Source organism: Pinus tabuliformis, chromosome Q, assembly GCF_031772625.1.
Source record: "Pinus tabuliformis cultivar Carrire ecotype Pingquan chromosome Q, CPIR1, whole genome shotgun sequence".
Taxonomy (NCBI): Eukaryota; Viridiplantae; Streptophyta; class Pinopsida; order Pinales; family Pinaceae; genus Pinus; species Pinus tabuliformis.
The window spans coordinates 335,507,572-335,533,077 of NC_142296.1; the positions used below are offsets into that span (position 1 = coordinate 335,507,572).

Here is a 25,506-nt window from a genome sequence, read left to right on the forward strand (position 1 = left end):
CTCTTTCTCGGCAGATGACTCGTATTTGTAATAGAAGTTTAAGTCTCCCTCAAAGCTGTTTGAAGAGTCGGCAGCCAGGGAAAGCATGAATGCATGAACAGCGAAGAAAACAACGAGAAGAAGAACAGGAGTTGTTCTTCTCAACCTCCAGTATTCCATCATGATCAAGTCCTTTGGCTACTCTTAAATCTCCTTGAATATCTGATGGATGCATGTTCAGGTTCCGAGATGCGGGGTGTATTTATACATTTGAATGAGGATGCGGGCTTTAACGACGTGCTTCCCACGCTCGAGATGTAATACTCGAGACTCCACCAAAAGGATAGCTAATATGTGTTGGAGATTTCAATGTCGTGGTAAACATGCTTGCGACTCACTCTAAATTTTAAAATATGAATTGATAAACAAATTGCATCTCTGTAAACGGAAGTCAAAGATTGATGCTTGCCACGTCTCATTACTCTGCTTTCCTTCTTTTTGCCCCTGCCCCAAAGAACAGCAAAATATGAATTGAAATGATCAGCAAACTACATCACAATAAAAGAAAGTCAAAGATTACTCTTCTTTTCTTTTTTAGCCAAAAGAAGTGGCCTTCTCAAATTATGACATCAATTTAAAACACAATATCAGTTAAATATCAACATTTAGTGCCAAACTGAACAATGACTTATATTCTTTCTTCCGCTTGCGCACTACATTTAGATTAACTTGAATTTGATAGCGAAGAGATGACTAAGTTAAAAATTTCCCAAAAAACCAAAACATAACACTTGGCCAAATGTGAAACACTAACTCATGACAAAATACTTAGCAATCATGAAGGTGGTCCATAATGTGGTAGACATCCATCCCTATGACATTCATCTCATCACTACCATGATCATATGAAGAGTTACTTGCTATCTATAACACCTAGCCATCAACTCCATACATAAACCTCAAGATACTACACCCTAATATTTGGAATAATTTCTAAATAGATTTATCTCATTTAAGATTAATTTTATATTGGTAAGTAATAACTAATACATTAAAATAAAAATGTGAAAATGAAATGGACTAGAGTAGATCCATCTTAACTATGGATCTACAGAGATCAAATCTCCCAAGGTGTAAAACTTGAGGAAAACTTTCCACCTCAAAAGATGTGATCCCTCTCTATGCTTGATAGATCAAAGTTAAGATGGATTTACATTGGTTTCATATATATGTATATATGTTCTATTTTTTTTTTTATTTTTTTTTTTTTATTTTTTTTTTTTTTTATGTAATTTGACCAAATCAAAAATGTTGGATAACATAACATGCCAAGGCATTACATCATCTCTTCCATAGTGCAATAATTATGTTTATTATTTGTAATAATGAAAATATAAAATTTATGATATTTTTAAGTTTACAAATAATGAAAATTTATATCTATGTTACAAATTCTACATTTTACAACAAAATGACTGTTTCTATTCGTTGAAATAGTTGTATAGGTATAGGGCCTTGCTATCAATATTGGAGAGTAAATGAACCCTAGAAAATGACCAACAGTAATGCAAAATATACAGTTAAGCGAGTTCAATTAAATATGATACTTCTGACACTAACAAAAACCTTTTGAATATATTCTAGGTGCTATGAACATTTCTTTCAATGAGCCATTAGGTCATTGATATACGAAAGAATGATGCCAGCCAAGTAATTTAAACACTATTGCACAACCCACTAGAAAGTGGAATTGTGATTTTTCAATGGAAGGGCATGGCATTATAGTTGATTGTTCACCAAGGAGAGGTAAAAGCGGTCATGTACTAGTCTTTGGGATGAATTCAAATCTAATTATAGCCATAGAATCCATCAATAAATAATAAAACTCCATGCCCCACACAACCATAAATAAATTTGTCAATTAATGGAGTAGGGTAATTATGTTTGCCATAGGCCCCATTATGATCATGGAAACCAATAGAGACATGAACAATGCATTAATTCTTATTGATCGACATCAAATTAGATATAAAAGTGGTGTAAGATATCCAATAATTGAAAATATGTTGAAAAGGTTTGTTAATGTAGGATTTAATGCACAATGCCTTATTATGATTATGGAAATCAATGAAGGCATTAACAATGCCTCGCTTCTTGTTGATGGGGACCAGATTAGATATCAAAATGGTGTATGTGATCCAACAATTCAAAACATGTTGAAAATGTTTGTTAATGTAGGATTCAATGCATAGAGTCTTACTAATATAAATAATCCTTCATTTCTACCATAATGGTGATGTATTAGGACATGTATCAATATGGTATTTTAAAATGATAGGCTCAAATCTAGGAATTTCTAAATAAAATGAATACATCTCAAAAATATTAGAACAAGGCTTTATCAGCCACAAGCTTTAGGGAATATAATGCATAAAAGAGAATGTGTTTGATAATGTTAGGCTTAATAAAAATATCCACTTTAATAGTGGGGGAAATGTTAGCCATGTTACTTCCTTGAAGACATCCAAAGTGATAGATGGGGTTTTAAACCAATCAACATGACCCCAAGGTATAGAATTCTTAGATTTTATGGTCAATTGATCATAAGAATTATTGGTGATGAATGCATCCTGAGGGAGAAAATAAGCATAGTGATGCATATGTTGTACTTCACTAGCTTGTATCACTTTAGCATAAGCATATTAAAAGAATTCCTTAATGAAGTTGTGTAACAAAGAAATGAATACACACTCATAAATGTTTCAGATATCCATCTTGAAAAAAGGATGGACTTGAGCTGCAAGAGGAAGGATTAATGTTGCATAACGAGCTGCTATGATTGGCCTTAAGCTAGCCATTGAATGTGGTTATGTAGGTGAAGATGAAGAAGAAGAAGAAGAAGATGAAGAAGGATGTCAGGAAGATATTACTTGAGATGAAGAGGTATGATAGGAGATAGAAGGGGGTTGAATAAGTTGAGAAGGGATAACTAATTTCTGAACTTTTGGAATAGATTTATCTTCTTCCTCAAAATCGAAAGGATTGGTATAAATAGTAAAACCTTCCTCAGGTTTGATAGAATTAGGTGGGTAGGTATGTATCACAGAAGAAATTAGTTGGTTTGAAATTAGGTAATTGAAGCCCTAATTGAGATTCTGGATTAGGTATCTATGAAGTAGAAATGGGAAGGTGAATTGATTCAAATTGATGAACCAATAGAGTTGATTGAAGGTCAACTCCTTTAGATAATACTTCTAACACATTTGGTGGTAGATATTATAACTCTGTAGGAATTGGAATAGGTTTAAAAGGATCAGGTTGTGATGTATTTTCAGGTGGAAAAGATGTAGGAATAAAAGAATATGATTCTAATCTACGCTTGGCAGTGGCATTTCTCACTAACCTTGCAGGATCTGATAATGGATATTGAAGGTCAAAGCCAAAATGAGACCTAGTATGCTTCCATGAAGCCAGTTTTACCTAATGGAGTCACCGGGTGAATTATTTTAGCCAACTAACTTCTTATTCACTTTTAATAAGAAAGCTTTATCATTGTCCTCAGGAAAGAAACATCAAATTTTCGTTCCCTGGCAACAGCGCCAATTTGATGTTGTCCTTTGTAGACAATTCTAGGCTAAAGAATTATGTCAAAACATCTAAAATGTTTTTTTTAATTTGGGGTTTGGATGACCAATGTTTTAAACTATTAAACAAATGTAGATCCTAATTATCTCTTTTATATTAAAAGGGTTCATTCTTCACCTTTAACATAATTAATCTTTAAATTATTTATGAAAGGTAGAATTTAAGATGATCTTTATGATTCGTTAAACATTCAAATAAAATGTTTAACTTGTCATATATAGATGATGCATGTAAAAACCTTTTACAACCAAACATAAGATATGTAAAGATAATAGGAAGCAACAACTAAATTATGTAGAGGAATCAACTTAAACAAATAATTTGAGTTAATTAATCATTGTAATTGATTATAACTTTGTAGGGGATTTCAGAAAGATTGATATTCAATCTTATCTTACCTAGATTTCCTATCAACTTTAAGCATGTGTAGAAACAAATAAATATGGAAACATAATAAGAAACTCATAGGAGAACACAAGCTACTTCAAAATGAGTCGATAATCCTTCTATTAATTTCAGAAATAGCTCAGAAAATTACAATCGTTCTCAATAGCTTATTACAAGGGTTCAACCCTTCTTAGTTCAAATTATAATATATTTATAGAGTTTCTTCTAAAAATATCTAGACTTAATCAAAAAAATTATTATAAAATATCTAGTTCAGCGGATTTGAATTTTTTACAAAAATAGAATTAGAAAATAGGAAATCTGAACTAATTTGACATCTTACATAGAATTCGAGGAAAATTGCTGATGAATGGAGCCGAAAAAGTTGTTGTTATGTTTTAAGTTCTTGGAATTCTGTCTTTTGTTTCTGAAACATCTACTACCATGTCAGTCGATTAGCTCACATAGTTTGTCCCATCTTTCCTCATTAGGAATGGAAAACTTTATTAGATTTCTGTTTGCTTCATCAACTTCAGTATACTTCCCAAAAGTTGGTTTAGTTATGAATAAATGTTTTACCTCATGTTGAATTAGTAAATCATAACTCAAACTCTCGACGAAATCTTTACCATTGATGGCCCCTTTAAGTTTTGCAAATTTTTCCTTATCCACTGCAATGTGATGTAGTCTATGCTGATAATATTCAAGAGGAATTAACTTATCACCAATGCCCTGAAGACCTGGAAGTCCCTTTTGGTGTAAAATGTCAAATTTTCTATGAAACTTGTTAATACGAACTTCCATATTATGACACTTATTTTCTAACTGAAGAATTAAGTTTCTTTTGCTCAACACTCTTCTCACTTCGAGGAAAGTTTTTGTTTTGTCTTCAATTCCACATTCTTCAAGCTCGTCCTTTGTTTTAGAGTTTAGAATTCTGATTAATTTGGTAGCATCTCCTTGTTTGTGAACCAGGTCTCTCTTCACCTCTGCCACTATTTCCTTTGACTTCTGCAACAATTCTTCCTATTCAAAAATCATCTCTATAGATGGCCACAAGTAAATCATAGATTCATTTATATCTAACCATATGCTTTCCTTTTCTTGAGAAATGGTCTGAGAGCCATTACTGATTCACTTTCACATGTAGCTATTTGTTTTGTTAACTTAATTTTTTTCTTTATTTTAGCTACATATGCATTATGAGTCTTCAGTTTTTGTTCCTATAGTTTTTGCAATTGTAAATTGAGTTTTCCAATTTCTTGACCTTTGAGTGTCAAGTCTCCCATGGGTTTAGATAAATATTCTTCCATATCACCTGAGTGTGTGTCTGCTGGAATAATTGTTGTTATGGATGTTCCTGCTATCGAAGTACCTTCAATAGAAGTTGTTGTTATGGGGATAGCTACTGAAACAATGAGTTGTTGTTATTTTTATTTTAATAATGTTTCCATTTCATCTTCCATTTTCTGTATTTGGAGGTTTTGTTCAATTACCATTTGAACATATTTTCCTTATCGATCTCCAACTTTCCAACTTCTTTGGCTTGTGGGTGTTTTGTATTTGGAAGATTCAACTACTTCCTTAGTGCCTGGATATTAGCATTCTTACGTTTTATCATTTCCTTTGTCGCTTTGACATCACCAGGATTATATCCTAATTTTACTACAATATCCTCCAATGATTTTATCTTGGTATATTTGGCTAGAGAAGACATCTCCCCCATATTTAACTGTGAATGAATATTGTTCAGTGAGACCTGTAGTTTTGTTGCTGCCATGGCTAAAATGGTTAAAGTGGAATAAGTCATTTCACCTGCTTGTTTGTACAAATCAATTTGGTCAATTTCATGGATTTGTTTAGTGTAAAAGGAAAAAATAGATGTCTTGTAATAATTACCAGTTTTAGGAACTAGAACTTTGGGTTCTGAATGTAAGATAAAATTGTCCCTTCTCTATTTACAATGCAAAAAGAAGCCTTTGTTGAGTGGATGAGGTTTGTTTCCAAAAATGAGAGTATGTAGTGGCTTTGAGTGCCTCATTTTTTCTCTTGATTTATTTATACCTAGCAAAAATATTTTGATGCTATGTACCCCGGGAAACTGATGACATAGGACAATCAGGGGATATCTCCTCAATCCTAGGAAATGTTGTAGTATGTAAACCTATTAGTACCATTGTTTTCTACTCTTCTGAACTTGTTACTTGAAAAGTGTCTCCATGAGTATTATTTTTCTTTCTTCTTTTAAACACCTAAAATTTTGTCTCTTGAATTTCTGAAACTGAAGGAGATAAACTTTCTCTTCGCCTTTTTTTTCTTTCTCCTATGGAACTGGATTTTGTGAAATTGTTGAAGTAACAACTTGATCCTCTTCCTCTTGCAGTGTATTCTCCTGCCACTCCTCTTGATTTACATATTGTTCTATTTGTAGCCTTAGTGTATGTACATAAGGAGTTGTCTTTTTTTCAACGCTTAATTTAGAAATAATGCATAAGCGGTCATAAGACTAGGTGAAACTCAATTTGAATTTCATTTGCTTTAACATAGAATCTGCCTCCTTTGTCATTGCTCTAGTATTGACAATGAATGCTCCTATCTGTGCTTTCAATTTGAACTGAAACCTCTTCTTACTAGAAATAAAGTGTAGATCATCCATATTCATCATTTGTCTTATATATTGTAGTGCAAAAACCCTGACTGGTACAAATTTAGGCAACTTGTAAGGAGGTAAATCACATCCATAAACTTTGATCTCTGTGTAATTATGGTAAATATACCAATCTCCAATTTTTGTTTGCTTGCTGAGGTGAAGAATTCTTTTAATTTCAAGTGAAATCCTCATAATTACATCACTACTCAAAATACATAGGGCCATGTGCAGAAATTGACTTACATAGTCTGAGATAGAGAACTCTTTTGTATTCTTCCTTGCCAAGGAAGTCCAATGAACTATAGGCTGGGGGTTTCCTTGTGCATCTAATCTCTGTAATGGAAACTTAAAATTATCTTCTTAGAAGAACATGAGAAAATATATAAGGACACAATGATGTGTTAGTTCCCTATACTACTAGTGTAACCCCTTATTTTTATTTGTGCAATCCCCTTCTTATATTGTTGTGCCCCATAGAAGCCCACTCTTGTTATTTTTGTGCCCTTACATTATTATTGTTATGTCAGCTTTGATTATATTATGACCCCTTAGACTCCTATATACAGAAAGGAGGTTTTGTCATTTGTATCATCCAAGAATTGTTCATTTGTGTAATTTAAAAGAGATTGTGCCCTTGAAGAGGTTGATTTTGAAGTTGTTGATATATCTTTTCTATCTTTTTGTGAGCTCGTTTCATAACATTTGGTATCAAAGCCTTGGCTTCTAGGGTTTCGCTGTTCCAAATGGGTCATCGTGGAATGTTCGCTATAACTTTGTTTCTACGATGTTTCAGAAGCTAAAAGAGAAACCGGAGCTGAAATCTGGATGATCCTCGGGTCTAAATTTTAGATCTTGTCTCACTATACTTTCGGAGATATACTCTGAGGAAGTTATGGTTTTCCAAGCTCCAAACTTCCATCTCAAATAGGTCACCGTGGAATTTTCTGTATAAGTTGTTTTCTACAACTGTTCAAACACTGAAATTAAAAACCATTTGAGGTAAATTATTAATGAAACTCTGGCCTGAATTTTAGATCTTGGTTTGCTATATGTTCGAAGATATGGTTTAGGACATTTATGGTTTTTGCAGGCTCTCGAATTACATTCTAAACAGGCGATCTTGGGAAAATCGTCATAACTTTCTCTCTAAATATCATATTGAAATTTTGTAAGAATTTATAGAAATAGGATGGACTGTAGTTTTTTGATAATTTGTTTCCGGTCCGAAGGTCAAGAAAGTGACACGTGGCAGGTCATACAAGTTCATTCTACTGACCCAGTCTATAATCAGGTCATCATAGGGGATTTGGCATCACTCTTTATTGAAGAATCCAATATTGATTAGACTGGTGGGGTTAGAAAGAGGACTCAGATGGTTACCATAGGCTAAAATTTTAGAACTTTAAGATCTGAAATTACAAAGTTATAGTTGTTTAAATATCGAGCTCCTAAATGGAAGAAATATAATGACTCAAATCAAGAAAATAGAAACAACTAGTAAGCAAAATTGGATGGATGATTTGGAGAATGCGATCGAAACTAAGATAAATAGTTTTATATGTGCCATGGAATATAATATCGATGGTATGGAAGCAGATTTGAAGAAATACATGGAAGGTTTGAAGGAAGGTGGGACAAGGTTGCTACAAGAAAGACCTCCTAATGACGAAAAGGTAGTAGAGGAAACTCATGATGAGAAAAAAATAAATGTTAATACCGTAGAATCTAACATTGGATTGAAGACACACCATATTCCAAATATCGATATGAGTAATTTTGATGGAAAGATCCCATAACATCAATACTACATATGGAGAAATATTTTCATCTACATGATGTGCCACTGTTGCAAAAGGTATGTATTGCATCTTTATATTTAGAACCGAATAAATTTTTATGGTATAAAGGGATTTGTTCTCGTAAACCACTTGTCACTTGGTCAATTTTCATGGAGGAAATGATAACACATTATGAGGATACGAAGAGAAAAACCTTCTTTAGCCAGTTGATAAATCTCAAACAAAAGGGTTTAATGGTAGAGCACATTGAGGATTTCCAAAAATTGAATATAAGGGTAAATGATATTCCAAAGAAGCAGAGGATTGATGTCTTCATAGGGACTTCAAAGGATAACATTAAACATGATGTTTGTCTTTGGGAACCTGATTCACTGGAGAAGGCATTTAGGCTGGAAAAATAAATTGAAAGCAAAATTATGGCAACAAGAAATCCTACCACTCACAATTATAAATATGGAAGTGTTGTTGCTCCTAGCCTTCCAAAACCTACAAGGTTGACGCCACAATAAGTGGAAGAAAAAGGAGAAAACGACTTTTTTTACAGTTGTGATATAAAATACACTAAAGGTCATATGTATGCTGAGAAGAAATTATTTTACATTGGTTGTGAAGAGGTGGAATAAAAGGATGAAGAAACATCAAAAGAAGAGGATATACACCAAGAACCAACCCCGGAGAAATAACAAATGAATTTGACCATATCTTGTAATGCATTAGCAGGAATTACCACTCCTAAAACTCTCAAGGTAGAAGGACATATTAAGAAGAAAAAGGATAACCTCACTTTCATGCAGAATCGAATGAAACAATAGGAAGATCAACATTTCAACGAAAGAAGTTTTGATATAGGTGACTGGGTATTTTTACAAATACAACCATACAAACAAATGTCCCTCAAGCAAGCTAAGAAGGATAATAAGTTATCACCAAAGTAGTATGCCCTTACAAGGTGTTGCAAAAGATTGGTACTATGACATACAAATTGGAGCTTCCCGCATCTTCTCGAGTGCCCCCATTTTTCCACATTTGATGCTTAAAGAAGGTTATAGGTGACAAGCTCCTGGTTTAAAAAATATTGTCGAAACTTGATGAGGAAGGAAAAATCATATTGGAACCTAAAGCAATCATAGAAACAAGAACTTGACAGCTACAAAATCGATCAATTTCAGAGTATCTTATCAAGTGGAAGAACTTAATACCCGCTGAAGATTCCACATGGGAGGAGGAGAATTTTATATAGAAGAATCCACAACTACTCAAGCATTGAGGACAACACTTTTTGAAGGAGATGGGCATGTTAGCTCCCTATACTACTAGTGTAACCCCTTATTGTTATTAGTGCAACCCCCTTATTATATTGTTGTGCCCCATAAAAGCCCATTATTGTTATTTTTGTGCCCTTAAATTATTATTTTTATGTCGACTCTGATTATATTATGAACCCTTAGACTCCTATATATAGAAAGGAGGTATTGTCATTTGTATCATCCAAGAGTTTTTCATTTGTATAATGTAAAGGACGTTGCTCCCTTAAAGAAGCTGATTTTGAAGTTGTTGATCTATCTTTTCTATCATTTTGTGAGATCGTTTCATAACATGATGCTTGAAGGTATTTCTAGTAGAAAATTTGAGAAATTGATCATGAATAGATTCTACTAGAAGCTCACTATAATTGAAAATATAAGATGTTTTTCTTCTTGTTGAAAATACCAATAAAAACCCTAAAATTACTTCATCGACCCACTGGTCACTTGGATAGCCTAACAGACACGAAACCATGGAGATAACCTTCCCAGACATCTCTGGAAATATGGAAGAGGAGTAAGGTGGATTTGTTTTTAGTAATTCATAATTTTCAGGTAAAAAGGTTTCAAAGATTTTAACTCTCTGAGGGAATGTGAGTTTTTGATATATCTCCATAAGAGAATCTACAAAAAATGGGTACAAGGGGACTGTAGGATTGACCTGAAGGATTTGGGAATCCGACTTAGGGGTGACAGTGAATAAATATTCATTATTTTGGGCAATAAAATCCCTATAACTTGGGAGGTACCTAAAATTACACCAGGTAACAAACTATGGAAAGAAATGGATTTGAGAAAAAATGAATTGAGGCAAGAAGGAGTCCCACATACTTAATTCATCACTGACATCAAGATATTTCTGCTTTTCCCAATTGTGGAGATCATAGAGATCGAACTCACATTGGGTTTCACAGATTTTGTACTCCTTGTATAGTAAAGGAAGATTGTCTAAATTCATGATAGGGGCAATACTGGACTCTCAATTACTATTTTAGACTTTCCCTTTGAAGAAGTCATGTTGAATTGAGGATGGGTGTATTGAATTACCAGGAAATTCATCATTCGTTGATATGGTGACTGACTAGAGCTTGATGAAAATCAGATTAGCAACATTGCTACAAAAGGACGAGAGGAAAATAATTCGAATGGTGGTGGTATGATTTAAAGCTTATTCAGGAATATTATCGTTTTGGTGCATCTAATTAATGCAATTAGACATTGGTGAGGAAAATACAATGGTTAATTGGTTGTTGGATGAAGGGATAATGGTATCATAGGTGAGAAAATGAGTGAGGGACATGTGGAAATGTGTTCAGAAGTTATGTTGGGAATGGAGTGGTAGAAAGGTGGTTTTTAGGGGGGGGAGGCAATAAGTAGTTTCAGAAGGGGGGGGGGGGGGGTTGTGGGGGGTTTGATGTTCTGATGCATACACAAACCCCCCGATGATATTTATTTAGACCAATTTTCAGTTCCACCCCTCCCCAATTAAACATCGAAAGTGTGTGGGAAGGGGGGGTCAAGAATGCATCCCCCACCATCGATCAAAGCAGGGATGATCTTGACCATGAAAAATTGCGCGATTATTACAAATAAGGATAAAAATTTCAAATCCATCATATCAATCAATGATTTATTATAATAAACATAAATAATTAATCCCTCATTAATCTAAACTAAAGGATTAACTTAATGAATGAGACTTATGACGACATTTAAATGAGCGAGTCAAATACTTTGGGATTTTTTTATATTTTTTCAATTTTCACACACACACACACACATAGATATATTTTAAATCCAAATTACTTTTTCTATTTTTTCATTTTTCTTATTTTAATTATTTATTTTCTCTTTTTCATTTCTTTTCTTTTCAACTTTTTTTATATATGTTTTTATTTTTCTATTTTTTCAATATAAAAATAAAATGGAAAATATGACATGATAAAAATAAGTTACAACATTGGCTCCATGTGGGGACTGCTTCCCCTGCAGGATGTAGAGAACTTGCAGATCCATGTGCCTTCTCCTAGGGATATGGAGTCCTTGTTGTAAAAATCACACTCTGATAGTGAAATTTAAGGAAAATTGGAAATTTACAATGAACCATGGCTACAAGCATATTTAATATTGAATGTAATGCTTGTAGTGTTTCTCATTGACTGGAAATGAAAAGTATTGTCCTTCTGGGTTCTGCAAAATAAAAGTGTTATTATCTCTTACTTCTATAATGTTGAATGGTCCCAACCACAAGTTGTCAAATTTACAATGCTTTCCTCTGTCTTCTCTTATGGTATCCCATCTTAAAACTATATGACCTTGTCTGAAGTCTATTTCTCTAGCCTTTCTGTCAAATAATATTTTCATCTTATTCTAATATTGTCAAAGTTTGAATTGAAATTCATATTTTTCTTGATTTAACTCAATGATATGATTAATCCTCCTTGAAAAATCATCAACTTCCTCATATGATACTTGTTGAAATTTCATGACTGGAAATGCTAGTTGTGTATGTTATGAAACCAACTCACAAAAAGATAGATCAATGACTTAGAAATCAACTTCTTTGAGGGGGAACCTCCTTTACATTACACAAATGAATAATTCTTGGATGATACAAATGACAAAACCTCCTTTCTATATATAGGAGTCTAAGGCGTCACAATATAATCAAAGCGAACATAACAATAATAAGATAAGGGCACAAAAATAACAATAGTGGGCTTCTATGGGGCACAATAACAACAATATGGGGGAAATAGGGGCACAAAAATAACAATAAGGGCTACAATGACAATAGTAATGGATGAATCACTAGTATTATAGGGACCTAACATTCCCCTCTCCTTCAAAAAAGTGGTGTCCTCAATGCTTGAGTAGTTTTGGATGCTTTTGTATAAAATTCTCATCCTCCCATGTGGAATCTTCAGCGGGCAAGTTCTTCCACTTAATGAGATAGTCTGAAATTGATCAATTTCATAGCTATAGAGTTCTTGTTTCTATGACTTCTTCAGGTTCCAATATGATTTTTCCTTCCTCATCAAGTTCAGGCAATATTGTTTGAACTAGGAGCTTGTCACCTATAACTTTATTTAAGCATGAAACATGGAAAACTGGGTGCACTCGGTGTTTTGGTAAGTCTTAGTGTCTATGGATAAATGCCTAAACCCCTAGACTAGTAGCTAAGTCTAGAACAACAGTGCAAAGAATTCTCTACTTTTTCTATAACCAACAGATTAAATAAGACAGTAAAGAAGCCTACCTGAAGCTTTCCCTTACTCCTTATCTCCCTTGACCAATTTTGTTGGACCTTTCCGTACTTAATCCGCTTGAAAAGTACCTGCACACAGACAAAAGACAAAAATCGATCAAGGCATATGATAATGATCTATTGACTAAACATAAAATGGAATCAAGTGCATAATACACATATGAAAGCATCAATAAACAATACAAACATATGGAAAAAGCTTTGAACACTTTATTAGTAAAAGGAAGAGTTACAACCGAATTTGCTTGATTCAGTGCCACTCCTCATAACAAGCAAGACATTTTGGCATCATTACAATACTTGAAACCAACTCAAGTCTCATACTAACACCATCTCCATATAATTCCATGATTTCCATCCCCTGGTCACTTAGATGAGTGGTCTTTTTATAGGTGAATGAAGTTGTGCCATAAATGGTGACAATGAATGCCCTCCCAAACTTAGGATTTAGTTCCATGGAGGAAGGGATAAAGGGATTGATGTTCCTTAACTTCCTCCCTCATCCAATTTCGATCGCAAAGGAGTGGATAGCCTTGGGAAACTTCTAGAAGCATCCTATGGATAAGAATATTCCAAATCCCAATGCATATTTCGCTCAAATTTGCCTAGCGCAGGCCAAGGAGGGCTCAAGTGTGTTGCAATACACCCTGGCAATGTACTAGGCTACACTGCAGTGCACCCTGATAAAGGCCTGCCTGCGCTGATCTTCTTAGAGGCAGTTTTTGGATGATTTCAATCATGGAATATCTTAGGAAGGAGCCATTCTGATGGTTGATTTCATTAGGGCATGTAACAACTGAACTAGGGTTTGATGGGCCCTAATGATCTATAAATTGAGGTTGATGTGCCCAAATGGATCTATAACAATTTCCCCCTAAAGCATGAAGTCATAAATATGTATGTTGAGTGAAATACTTTACTCTGTGGAGAGAAGGTTTCGAAGTGGAAGGTGACCTGCATCAATTTCAATACATATATCATGATAATTTGTTTTTTTCTCATGAACTTGCTGAGGGAATGTTATGAAACCAGCTCAAAAAAAAGATAGAAAAGATAGATCAACGCCTTAGAATTCAGCCTCTTTGAGGGGGAAACCTTCTTTACATTACATAAATGAACAATTCTTCGACGATACAAATGAAAAGACCTCCTTTCTATATATAGGAGTCTAAGGGGTCATAACATAATCAGAGCCGACATAACAATAATAATGTAAGGGCACAATAATAACAATAATAGGCTTCTATGGGGCACAATAGTAACAATATGGGCACTACATGGGTACATCAATATAATAAGTGGTTTGTACTAATAAAAATAAGGGGTTACACTAGTAGTATAGGGGCCTAACATGCCCCTCTCCTTCAAAAATCATTGTGCTCAGTGCTTGAGTAGTTCTTGATGCTTTTGTATAAAATTCTTGTCCTCCCATGTGGAATCTTCAGTGGGTACGTTCTTCCACATGATGAGATACTCTGAAATTGATCAATTTCGTAGCTGTCGGGTTCTTGTTTCTATGACTTCTCTAGGTTCCAATATGATTTTTCCTTCCTCTTCAATTTCTGGCAATATTGTTTGAATTGGGATCTTTTGCAACTTTTGAATAAGTGGCCATACTTCTTTGTCCTTCTTCCATTCATCCCTTGCTTTGTTTATCCAATCTGGTTGGATAATAGAAATAGCACAAAACAATGCTTCCACATCCTCATCCTTGAAGAGTCTTGCCACTCGGTAAGGTTGCCATTTTTTAAGTGCATGTAGTATTGCCAACATTTCCTTATCATAAATAGCTTGCTTGAGATGTAGTAGTAAAAATACCCAATCACCTACATCAAAACATTTTTCACTACGATGTTGATCTACCTGTTGTTTTTTTTGATTTTGCACTGAAGTGGCTTTATCCTTTAAAATTTGGAGAACCTGTTGTTGATGCTCGATGTGATCTTTCACTGCTTGAACCTTTTTCTTCTTGATATGTCCTTCTATCTCTATAGTTTGAGGAGTGGTAATTTCTTCCAATCCTTTACAACATATGGTCAGATTCATTTCTTGATACTCGATCTGATCTTTCACTTCTTGAACATTTTTCTTCTTGATATGTCCTTCTATCTTGATAGTTTGAGGAGTGGTAATTTCAACCAATGAATTACAAGATATGGTTGGATTCATTTCCTCTTTCTCGATGTGACATTTCACTTCTTACACCTTTTTCTTCTTGATATGTCCTTCTATCTTGAGAGTTTGAGCAGTGGTAATTCTTGCCAATGCTTTACAAGATATGGTCCGATTCATTTCTTCCTTCTCTGGGGTGGGGTCCTGGCGTCTATCCTCTTCTTTTGATGTTTCTTGATCCTTTTCTTCCTCCTCTTCATATTCTATGTAAAATAATTTCTTCTCAGCACACTTATGACCTTTAGTGCATTTGCTATCACAATTGTAACAAAGCCCTTTTTGTCTTTTTTCTTCCAATTGTTGTGGTGTTGCTCTAAAGAAGGTGTTGTTCTTTGTATCCTCATAATGTGCTATCATTTCCTCCGTGAAAATTGACCACGTAACAAGTTTTTTACGAGAACAAAGCCCTTCATACCATAAAAATTGATCTGGTTCTAAATATGAAGATGTAATACATACCTTTTGTAATAGTGGTACACCATGTAGATCAAAATATTGCTCCATCTGAAGTATCCAATTTACCCGATCCTTGCCATCAAACTTCCTCATCTTGCTTTTTCTTGATTTTAGGAGCTCGGTCTTGAAACGATTGTAACTCTATACTTTTGAATCTTTAAGTTCTCAAATTATGACCTGCCGTAGCCCTTTATGTCCTCTTTCCAATGCCACCACTCTGATCCAAATTGGATTCTCCAAGAAGGAGTTATGCACAATCTCCCAAGATGACCTGATTATAGACCTTCCTAGAAGAGCGAACTTGTATGAAGTGTCACGTGTCACTGTTTCGACCTTTGGCACTGAAAAATATATACAAGAAACTAAAGTCCATCCTTTTTCTTTACCTTCTTATGAAATTTCAATCTGATGCTCAGAGAGAAAGTTATGACTCTTTTCCCCAGGTCACCTGTTTGGAATGTAATATAGGGGTCTACAAAAATACCAACTTCCTCAAATCATATCTCCGCAAATATAGTGCAAAAAGATCTAAAATGCGGATCTGAGATTCAATGCAATGTCTTCTCAAATGGGTTTTTTTTTAGCTTCTGAAACGTCGCAAAAAAAACATTATAGCGAAAATTCCACGATGACCTATTTGGAGCAGCGAAACCCTAGAATCCAAAGCTCTGATACTAAATGTTATGAAACCAGCTAAAAAAAAAGATAGAAAAGATATATCAACGTCTTAGAATTCAACCTCTTTGAGGGGGAAACCTCCTTTACATTACATAAGTGAACACTTCTTTGATGATACAAATGAAAATACCTCTTTTTTATATATAGGAGTCTAAGGGGTCATAACATAATCAGAGCCGACATAACAATAATAATGTAAGGGCACAATAATAACAATAGTGGGCTTCTATGGGGCACAATAGTAACAATATGGGCACTACGTGGGTACATCAATATAATAAGTGGTTTGTACTAATAACAATAAGGGGTTACACTAGTAGTATAGGGGCCTAACAGGGAATTCATACCCATGCTCAGCTTATAAACTTTCATTACATGTACAAATATAATTGTCCATAGATATAGACACATGAATGGATGACCATGACTGTAAGGCCATTGTACACTTGATTTACTACTCCTGAAAATATTGCAGCCCTGATGGATGAAATTAGGTTCGGGGTCTTCAATCTCCTTCAATCTTTTGCTCAAGTACAAGTCTAACCTTGTGAATTGATGATCTAAAGTCAAACACAGGAAGACATCGTCTGATTAGCAACCAATGATGTAAGCTATTAACAGATGCGAGAGGAATCACCGATAATGATAATGACCCTCAAGGTACTAAAGTACATTTCGCATGGTGTGAATAAATGATTTGATGTCGAACACCATACAAAGTTTTTCGGTCAAAGGCCAGTGATGTCAACCTATCGTTGGAAGCGAGAAACCTGCCATTGATGTATGCAAGCCTCAAGGTACTGAAGGGATGTTTCTAAGTCAACGTCTTGGATAATGTGCTGATGTTGACAAGAAGTGACTTATCGCAAGAGGTCCTTGATGTATCCCACATCAACGACATGAAACGAGGTAAATGATTTTAGAGATGAAAATCAACTAACGACAGAATGTTCAGGAATGGCGGTCATGAAAATGAAGGTTTACGGTATTGCAAAGGATGAAGTTTGAACTGAATGACTTCTCTTGAACATGTCGACGATGCCAACATGAATTGGTAGCATTGACCCAAAACAAAGTAATGGATGGTATGATAGACCAATGGTGTGATAACCATCAAGCTGAATGACCCAACCCACATAGTCATGGTGATGAGGTGAAAGTGTCATGTTCAAGAGCGACTTTCTACCATAAAGTGTTCCCCCCCTTTTCCCATTTTCCCCAGTCATTGCTGACCAGTACCTCTTTATTTTTATCAATTTTGAGTATGCGTCTAGCGAAGGTGAAACTCAGTCTTGTCTAGATGGACAAGTTTGTCATTATTTGATGTTTTTAACGAGTTTAACGAAAAATATAACTTGGTCCTTTTCATGTTTAGAGAGTTCGGAAAGGGACGAAAAGGAAACTCCAAAAGTTCTTTTTCGTAGATTTGTCTCTCAAGTCCAAAAAAGCATAAAACAATACGAGAGAGAACCTATTGACCATGTTCAATCAACTTATTCCTTTTTCGTAGTTAATCTATCTCAGCCAGAAAAAAGGGTTAAACTTATACTGAGTAGATATCAATTACAATCCATTAACGAGCTGGAAATGACAAGAACTCAGCAATCTTTTCATGTTTAGAGAGTCTAAAAAGAGCTTAAAGAGGACTCCAAGGGGGTCCCTTTTTCGTTTTTAACAAAGCTCGAAAAAGAGATAAAAGTTTGCTTTGTGGTCAAAGATGTTCAATTTACATTTGAACACGTCAAATTCTACATGTCATTTGTCAAACCTACTAAAAACACCATAAAAATAGATTAAAAACACCTGTTTCATGGATAAAATGAATAAAAACTAATGTTTACTCGATTAATGTGCAAGAAATAAACATAAAAACAAGTTTTACCATCCATTCTTACCATTTCACATTTACCCTTTGATTTTGGTGCTTTGGAGCAGTTTTTACCTCGAAGTTGACCAGCTTATTGTGGGAGATTCAGTGGACCATTCCTCATACCGCCTGGACCAGGTAGGAGCTATCTCTGTTCTCTTTCATTTCATAGCATTCATTTTTAGTTTTAGGCAAAAATTTTGAGTTTTTGGGGCCCCTGGGGTTTTAATTTTCAAACTTGGGATTAGCACACCCTTTCATCATCGAAAGGTGCACTGTAGTGCACTTACCTAGAAGGTTACCTACATTGTAGCACACTATCCCTAAGGCTGGGCTACGTTGAGTGCAAAACCCAATTTCATTCAGTTATTTTCACCCAAAAATTATTCTGTTTTTTGCAAGAAATGGATCCTAAATTACCTTATGATTGTCTTTTCAGGTATTCATCGGATCAGAATGATGATTACATGGAAATAATGAGAGCGCGAAGAATAGGATATGATTTACCTAAACAACTAGGGCACGGTTGAGGCCCTAAGGAATTGCGGGTTACTCAAATATTTCTGATTATCTGGTATGAGGAAGCAAATTGAGTTTTTGCAATTCCTTGTTCATTCATGGGATCCTACCGATCAAGCATTTCACATTAGAGACAAAGTGGTCTCAATTACCATCGTTGACATGTACTTTCTTACTGGACTGTCAAGGTGGGGTGCCCCCATCTCACTTTCTGGATTTTCCAAAGAGGGTGAATCAATGAGAGATTACATACAATAGTTCTATCAGCCAGATGCACAACCTAGCAAGGATGGAAAGATTAACATTAGGGATGTTAGTGATTTACCATTGAGGACGATCCTCTTTACCATTGCCAAATTGGCTGGCAGTGTGACACTACATTTGGCAAACAGATCATACATGCAGTATGCATTAGAGTGTTTAGAGCCAAAAGTGTTCAACTGGTGCGAGGCAGTACTTTCATCCTTGAAAGAACAACTGACCAAGGTGAAAAGTGGAAAGAAAAAGAACTTTGGCTATGGGTCGATCCTAATTTCTTTCTCCTTGGAGAGAATTCCACTTATGCAGCCACAACTTGTTTCACTGGGTGTATCTGGACCTAGGGATCCATAGATGCAGAGATGGGTAGATCTTATGGCTAGGCATGTTGGTCATTCATTGATTACATTTACGCTTGCATTCTTTGAGTGGCTTGATCGACAAGATATGGCCATCGAAGAGTATCCATGTTCAGGGATGGATTTCCATGAAGATCCAGACTTGATGTTACCAATTGGAGCACAGTGGGGTGCTATAGATAAATTGTTTGACCAAAGTGTTTCTTGATTTTAAAGTTTCTACATTTCCTTTGTGTTTTTTGATTATTTCCAAGACTAAACAAAATCATTCTTTATGTATGCAGATGTTGGACTTGTTTGACCTGTGGGGCACCAATGAGAGGCAGGTGGGCGAGCACAGAGACCTGTTGGGAGAGCATTTCTTTGAGACTTAGATTTAGCCAAGACACTAGCTGAACTACAGGACCACATAGAGGGTTTGACCCTAGGCATTCCAGATGTCCGGATCGAGGAGTTTCTTATGCAACTGTAGTGCCACACCATTGGTGTTCTAAGTCATTGGATGAGACTTTTACACATGATATCATAGGATGTGACCTGTTATCATGAACACCACTAGTCTACTTAGACTTTTTCTACATAGATTTTGAGTTTTCGGGAAGATGACCAATTTTTGTCTTGGACACAAACTGTTTGTAAAAACTTTTAAAACAACTATCTATTTTACTTTCAGAGTTTTATTATGGTTATGTGATGCAATCCTATTCAACTGATGATGTGAATTGAAAATATTTACTTTACATATGTCCCAAATGTCTATTTAACACATAATTTGCTAGAGAATCGGTTAATGTGTTTAGATTTATGGAAATATGTTGATATTGAATGTGTTCAAAATACCTTTCCAAAATATGAACTCTAAGGAACATGCAATGTATTGTTGGGTTTCAAATGGTATAAATTCCAGTAAGTTGTAGTACAACGAGTTGTGAGTCCAACCTAATGATGATTTGGCGTATGCCAAGTGAAATGGCATTAGAGAGAAGTTCAATCAACGCGCTATACTCAAAAATATTGTTCGTCGATCGACCAATACAAATCCCTCTAAAACTCACTAAATCATTGCTTGGAGTGAAAATGGCCCATGCTATAGAGGATAGGTTTTGCGTATTACAACTAGTACCATCGGTGTAACCAACAAATGGTTCCAAAAAGTTCGACATCTACAAAAAATGCAAGGTGGATTACTTAACCAAATAAAAAATCTAAAAGAAACACACACACACATGCAATCAAAGCATATATACAGTGAGTTTTACTACACTAAACTGAGCATAGTAACGTTTAAGGTACAACCCGTTTCGGGGCTACGACAATGGAATCCCATCATAGTCCACTAACTCGTAGGCACCTTTCATTAAAACACGCTTAACAATATAAGGGCCCATCCACAGTGGTTCAAATTTTCCTGCTCCAAGTTTATCATTCTCCTCATCGTAAAGAAAGACTAGGTCACCTTCTAAGAAGACACGAGGCTTGACATTTCTATCATATTTCACCTTCATACGTTTCTTATGTGCTTCATTAGCCAATGCGGCATCACGACGGGTTTCATCCAGATGGATTAACTCCAAGAAACATGCTTCTTCTTTAGAAGTGTCGGGTAACAGGTCAATTGCGAATTTGAGAGATGAGATTTCACATTGAATCAGTAAGATTGCTTCCAAACCATACACCAACTGAAAGGGTGTGAATCCGGTCACATTTCTCATCGAGGTTTGATATGCCCACAGAGCCGATTATAGGATTAAATGCAAATTTCTTTTATGAACTCCAATCATTCTCTGCAACATGTGCTTAAGGACTTTGTTGATGGCCTCAACTTGTCCATTAGCTTGTGGGTAGTATGGAGTAGAACTATCATGTGACAGTCCTAACTTGGCAGTCAACTCAGCCATCATGTGATTGCAAAAATGTGATCCATGATCTGTAACTATGGCTTGTGGTACACCAAACCTGGCAACCGTTTCGCCACTGTTGGTCAATGTTGGCATCACCTCGGCCCATTTGGTAAAATAGTCAATGGCGACTATAATATACCCATTTCCCCTGGCCGAGGTGAGGTTACATGTCATGAAATCAATGCCCCATTTGGTGAATGGGCCAACAACAACGACTGGATGCAAGGTTTTTCAGTCATATATCTGCATGCATGACAACTTATGATAGCAATAATGCAATCATTAAATATGGTTGGCTAGAAGTAACCAACATAGAGAATTCTTTGCACAGTAGCATACCCAGATAATTTTCCATGACAAGCACCTGAATGACATTCATTCAAAGCTTTCTCAGCTTCCTCATGAGTGAGGCACCTACTTAAAATTGTATCGACACCACGACGATAAAGCGTATTATCAATGATTAGAAATATTTGGCTTGGTATGGGGTACATCATTGTTCAGAGCGAGAGGTATTATGCTGAAAAGATTGGGTCTAGAGATAGACCAGTATATCCCCATACCATGGATCACTTGACGAGATAAGAAACAAAGACTCATTCAAGATTGATGCTTCTGATGTTGAATCATTGGAGGATGAGGGAAGGTCGCAAATTAATTCGGCGAAAATAAGAGATTTCTTTGATTTAGATTTGATGAATTCCAAATCAAATTCCTACAAAATAACTATCAATTTTGAATATTTGCCCAGCAGCAATTGACGTGAAAAAGTGTGTCATAGGGTTATAATCTGAAACAATAGTATTTTTACAGAGGAGGATGTAATGATGAAATCTATGCACAGCTTGAACGGCTACCAAAGCTAACTTTTAGACATAGGAATACTTACTTTCTGTATCATTGAGATTACAACTCAAGTAATAAATAGGATTCTTAGTTCCAATTTCTTTGTGAACTAAAACCATGCCAACGGTTGAATCTACAACAACGAGATGCAGGTAATAGTCTTTTTGATAGTTTGGGGCATACATTAATGATACTCTAATTAGGGCATCTTTAAGAGCATCAAAGGAAGCTTGCACAACCTGATCCCAATGGAAGGGTACCCCTTTCTTCAAAAGACGAGTAAAGCCTTTAGCTAATTCAGCATAGTTTGGAATGAACCTCCTCAAAAAGCTTTCCTTCCCTTGAAGTCTTTGTAACTGTAATAAGTTTAAAGGTGGAGGCAAGTTAAGGATTGCCTGAACCTCAATTGGATTGAGTCGAATTCCATCTTTTGAGACCACAAATCCAAGCAATTGAATAGAGCCATCACAAAACACACACTTGTGTACATTGAGTCGTATCTTGTAGTGTCGGAACCGTAAAAATATTGCTCTCAAATGTTGTGGGTGATCAGTCCGCTTTCGTGAATGAGCAGGCAAATCATCAAGATAAGGTTGAACAATGTGCTTGATGTCATGGAAGGCATAATTCATCACCCTCTGAAATGTAGCACCTACATTCTTCAAACCAAAAGGTAACTTTCGATAGGCAAATGTGCCCCACGAACAAATAAATGTTGTTTTAGATTGTTCCTGTGGGTGGATATTGATTTGATTGTAGCCATAAAATCCATCCATGAATGAGAAGATTTCACATCCAACACATTATTCAATAATCTAGTCGATAAAAGGTGTAGGGAGATAAGGAGTATGTGAAAGCTTTAGGTAGGCTTCTTTACTGTCTTATTTAATCTGTTGGTTATAGAAAAAGTAGAGAATGCTTTGCATTGTTGTTCTAGACTTAGCTACTATTCTAGGGGTTTAGGCATTTATCCATAGATACGAAAACTTCCCAAAACAAATTGGCGACTCCGCTGGGGATCAACTATCTATCATAGTAGCTTATCAGCCTCTTAAGAAATTTTTACAAACTGTACTTTTGGTCGTTGGTTGAATTTCAGTCTTATTTCATTTAAAATTGAGTCAAAACTGTGTCAAATTGCCTTCAAAAATGGCTTACTGTCACTAGTGCAGCCCAGTGAAGGACACAGTGCGCTACAATGCACTTCCTGCATAGAGACAGTGCACTGAAGTACACTGTCTTTCGCTGCAGCCTACGCTGATCCCTTGAGGGTTAGTTTCCCATCTAGGAGATGAAGTTTTTTGCCAATTTTGTCATGTTTGAATGATTTTCTAAATGTCAATGATGTCTTGTCTCTGAAAATATTTTTGATCTCCTTAGTTGGCCCTACATAGACTAGGATTGATAAATGTTTCTTATGTATTTACTTTGTCATTTTTAATCTATAGTCGAAAGTTAGTTTTTTAGTCGATTGATCTTTGTCGAAAGAAAGTGTCATAAAATCGTCTTTTCCTTCGAAAATTTAATTGTCGTAAAGTCTTCATTCATGAAAGATTGATTGATTGAAGTGTGCATATGATTAGTATTTTCATTAAAAGTGTCGTAATTCCTCATTTCTTTGAAAATGAAAGTCGTAAAGTCTTCCTTTCCTTGAAAAGAAATTGTCACAAAATCGTCATTTTTAGGAAAAGAGTTTATTGATCGATTGTGCATTAGTTTCCTTTTTTTTAATTCACATTAAGGGAAATCAAAAATAAATACATGCATGTTGCATTAAAAAAGTTTGTGTGTGCTGATAGGAATAGTGTAGGGAATTTGCATTTAGATTGTGCTCTTTTCTCTTTGATCAAAAGGAATCTGATCACTCTATCCCTAAGTAGCTAAGATTTTCATCGTTAAATTGAATGGAAAAAATGCTTATCATGATAGTTGCATTCCTAGGAATTTCAGAATACATCACATGGTGAACTGTAAAGGAAAATTCCTAAGCAAGATCAACTTAAAATAAACATCAATTTACCTAATGGAGCATTGTCATTAACAAGAACATTTAGTGGTTCTAGGATAGAGACGTGTTCCAGCGCTGTAAAACAAAGCAGTTGTCGCTAACTTGTCTACAATACATCTTGAGTGTGATACCTCATTCCACGTACGTGAGTATATCATATCTCATCCACGTACCTTCAGGTATATAGGGCGGTGTTACAGTACGTAAAGTATGTGAGAATTCTCTCACTATGCAGTTTTGCATTAGACAGCTCTTATATGGATAGGGCCTCCACGTACCTTCGGGTATATATGGGAGGACAACTCTAGGTTGCTATATATCCTTAACTAACCGAGTTGTCTGCCTTGTAAACTGTGATACACCAAACACAACATTCGGGGAGATTTCCTGCCCGTACTTCTTGGTTCACCAGGAGGTATTCTGCAGTTCAGAGTTTCTTGGTAAACCTTTTGCCTAGTATAACCCCTTTTTTTAATTTCTTTTTTGATAATAAAATTAATCAGCAATCATGGAGGAACATCAACCCATACCCCATCGTTCGTGGAGAATAGTGAGCAGACTGCCTTTTCCTCCTGAAGCGACACCAATTCGGGCAAAGCGATGTCGCTTAACTAAGTCTAGTACATAAGAACTCCTAGTTCTTCATCTAAGTTACCCTAATTATCTATTTCGGTAAGTACAGAAACTCCAGTTACTCCAACTATTTATGGTACATCTGTTCCTGAAGAAGAAGTTTCACAATTACCTCAAGACATTAGCACTGATCCTAGTGAAACAGTAACCGAAGTTGTTCAACAACAAGTTGATTCTCAACTTGAAATTACTCAACAAGAAAGTACTTTTGAACTTGAATCAGTTCAACCAAAAGTTAATCCAAAAGTTGTCCCAGTTCAAACAGAAGTTACATCTGAACCTAAAGTTGTTTAGGAACCTCTTTCTGAAACTGTTTTTCATTTACCTGAACATTTAGACTTTGAATTTGAACATTCAAAAGTTGTTACTTTACCAAAATATGATCAACCGGTTACCCCTCAGACATTAGTGACTATTGAAACTTCAATTTCATCTACACCAGAAATCTTTTATGGACCTGACGGTGAAGTTCTTCCACCAGGTTTAATTGCTATAGAGGAGGAATTGGAAGAAGATTCCACACCTAGAACCCCATTTCACTTTGGAACTAGGCTTTAACTTTACCCTAATACTAGTGATTTTTTCGCTTCATTTGATCCTGCTTCTTTTAAAGTACTCGTCGATTCTTTAGGACAACTTTTGGGTCAGCTAACTATGGTTTAACAACCATCAACATCTCAGACTATATCATCTGATGTAGTTGCAACAAAATATTCTGTCGTAACCTCTTCGATGTTTTCTACCACACCTGAGTCACACCTCTATGGTGAATCGTCC

At 35.4% G+C, this 25,506-nt stretch overlaps 1 protein-coding gene across 1 annotated transcript in view; it reads right to left on the reverse strand.

Moving 5' to 3' along the window:
• Positions 1 to 378: 378 nt before the first annotated feature.
• Positions 379 to 25,506, reverse strand: part of LOC149219557 (uncharacterized) — a 30,208-nt gene continuing 5,080 nt past the window's right edge. Inside the window, exon 3 of the mRNA XM_089386859.1 lies at positions 379 to 483. Within this exon, the coding sequence (XP_089242985.1) occupies positions 379 to 483 (105 nt within the window). The remainder of the gene's footprint in view (positions 484 to 25,506) is intronic.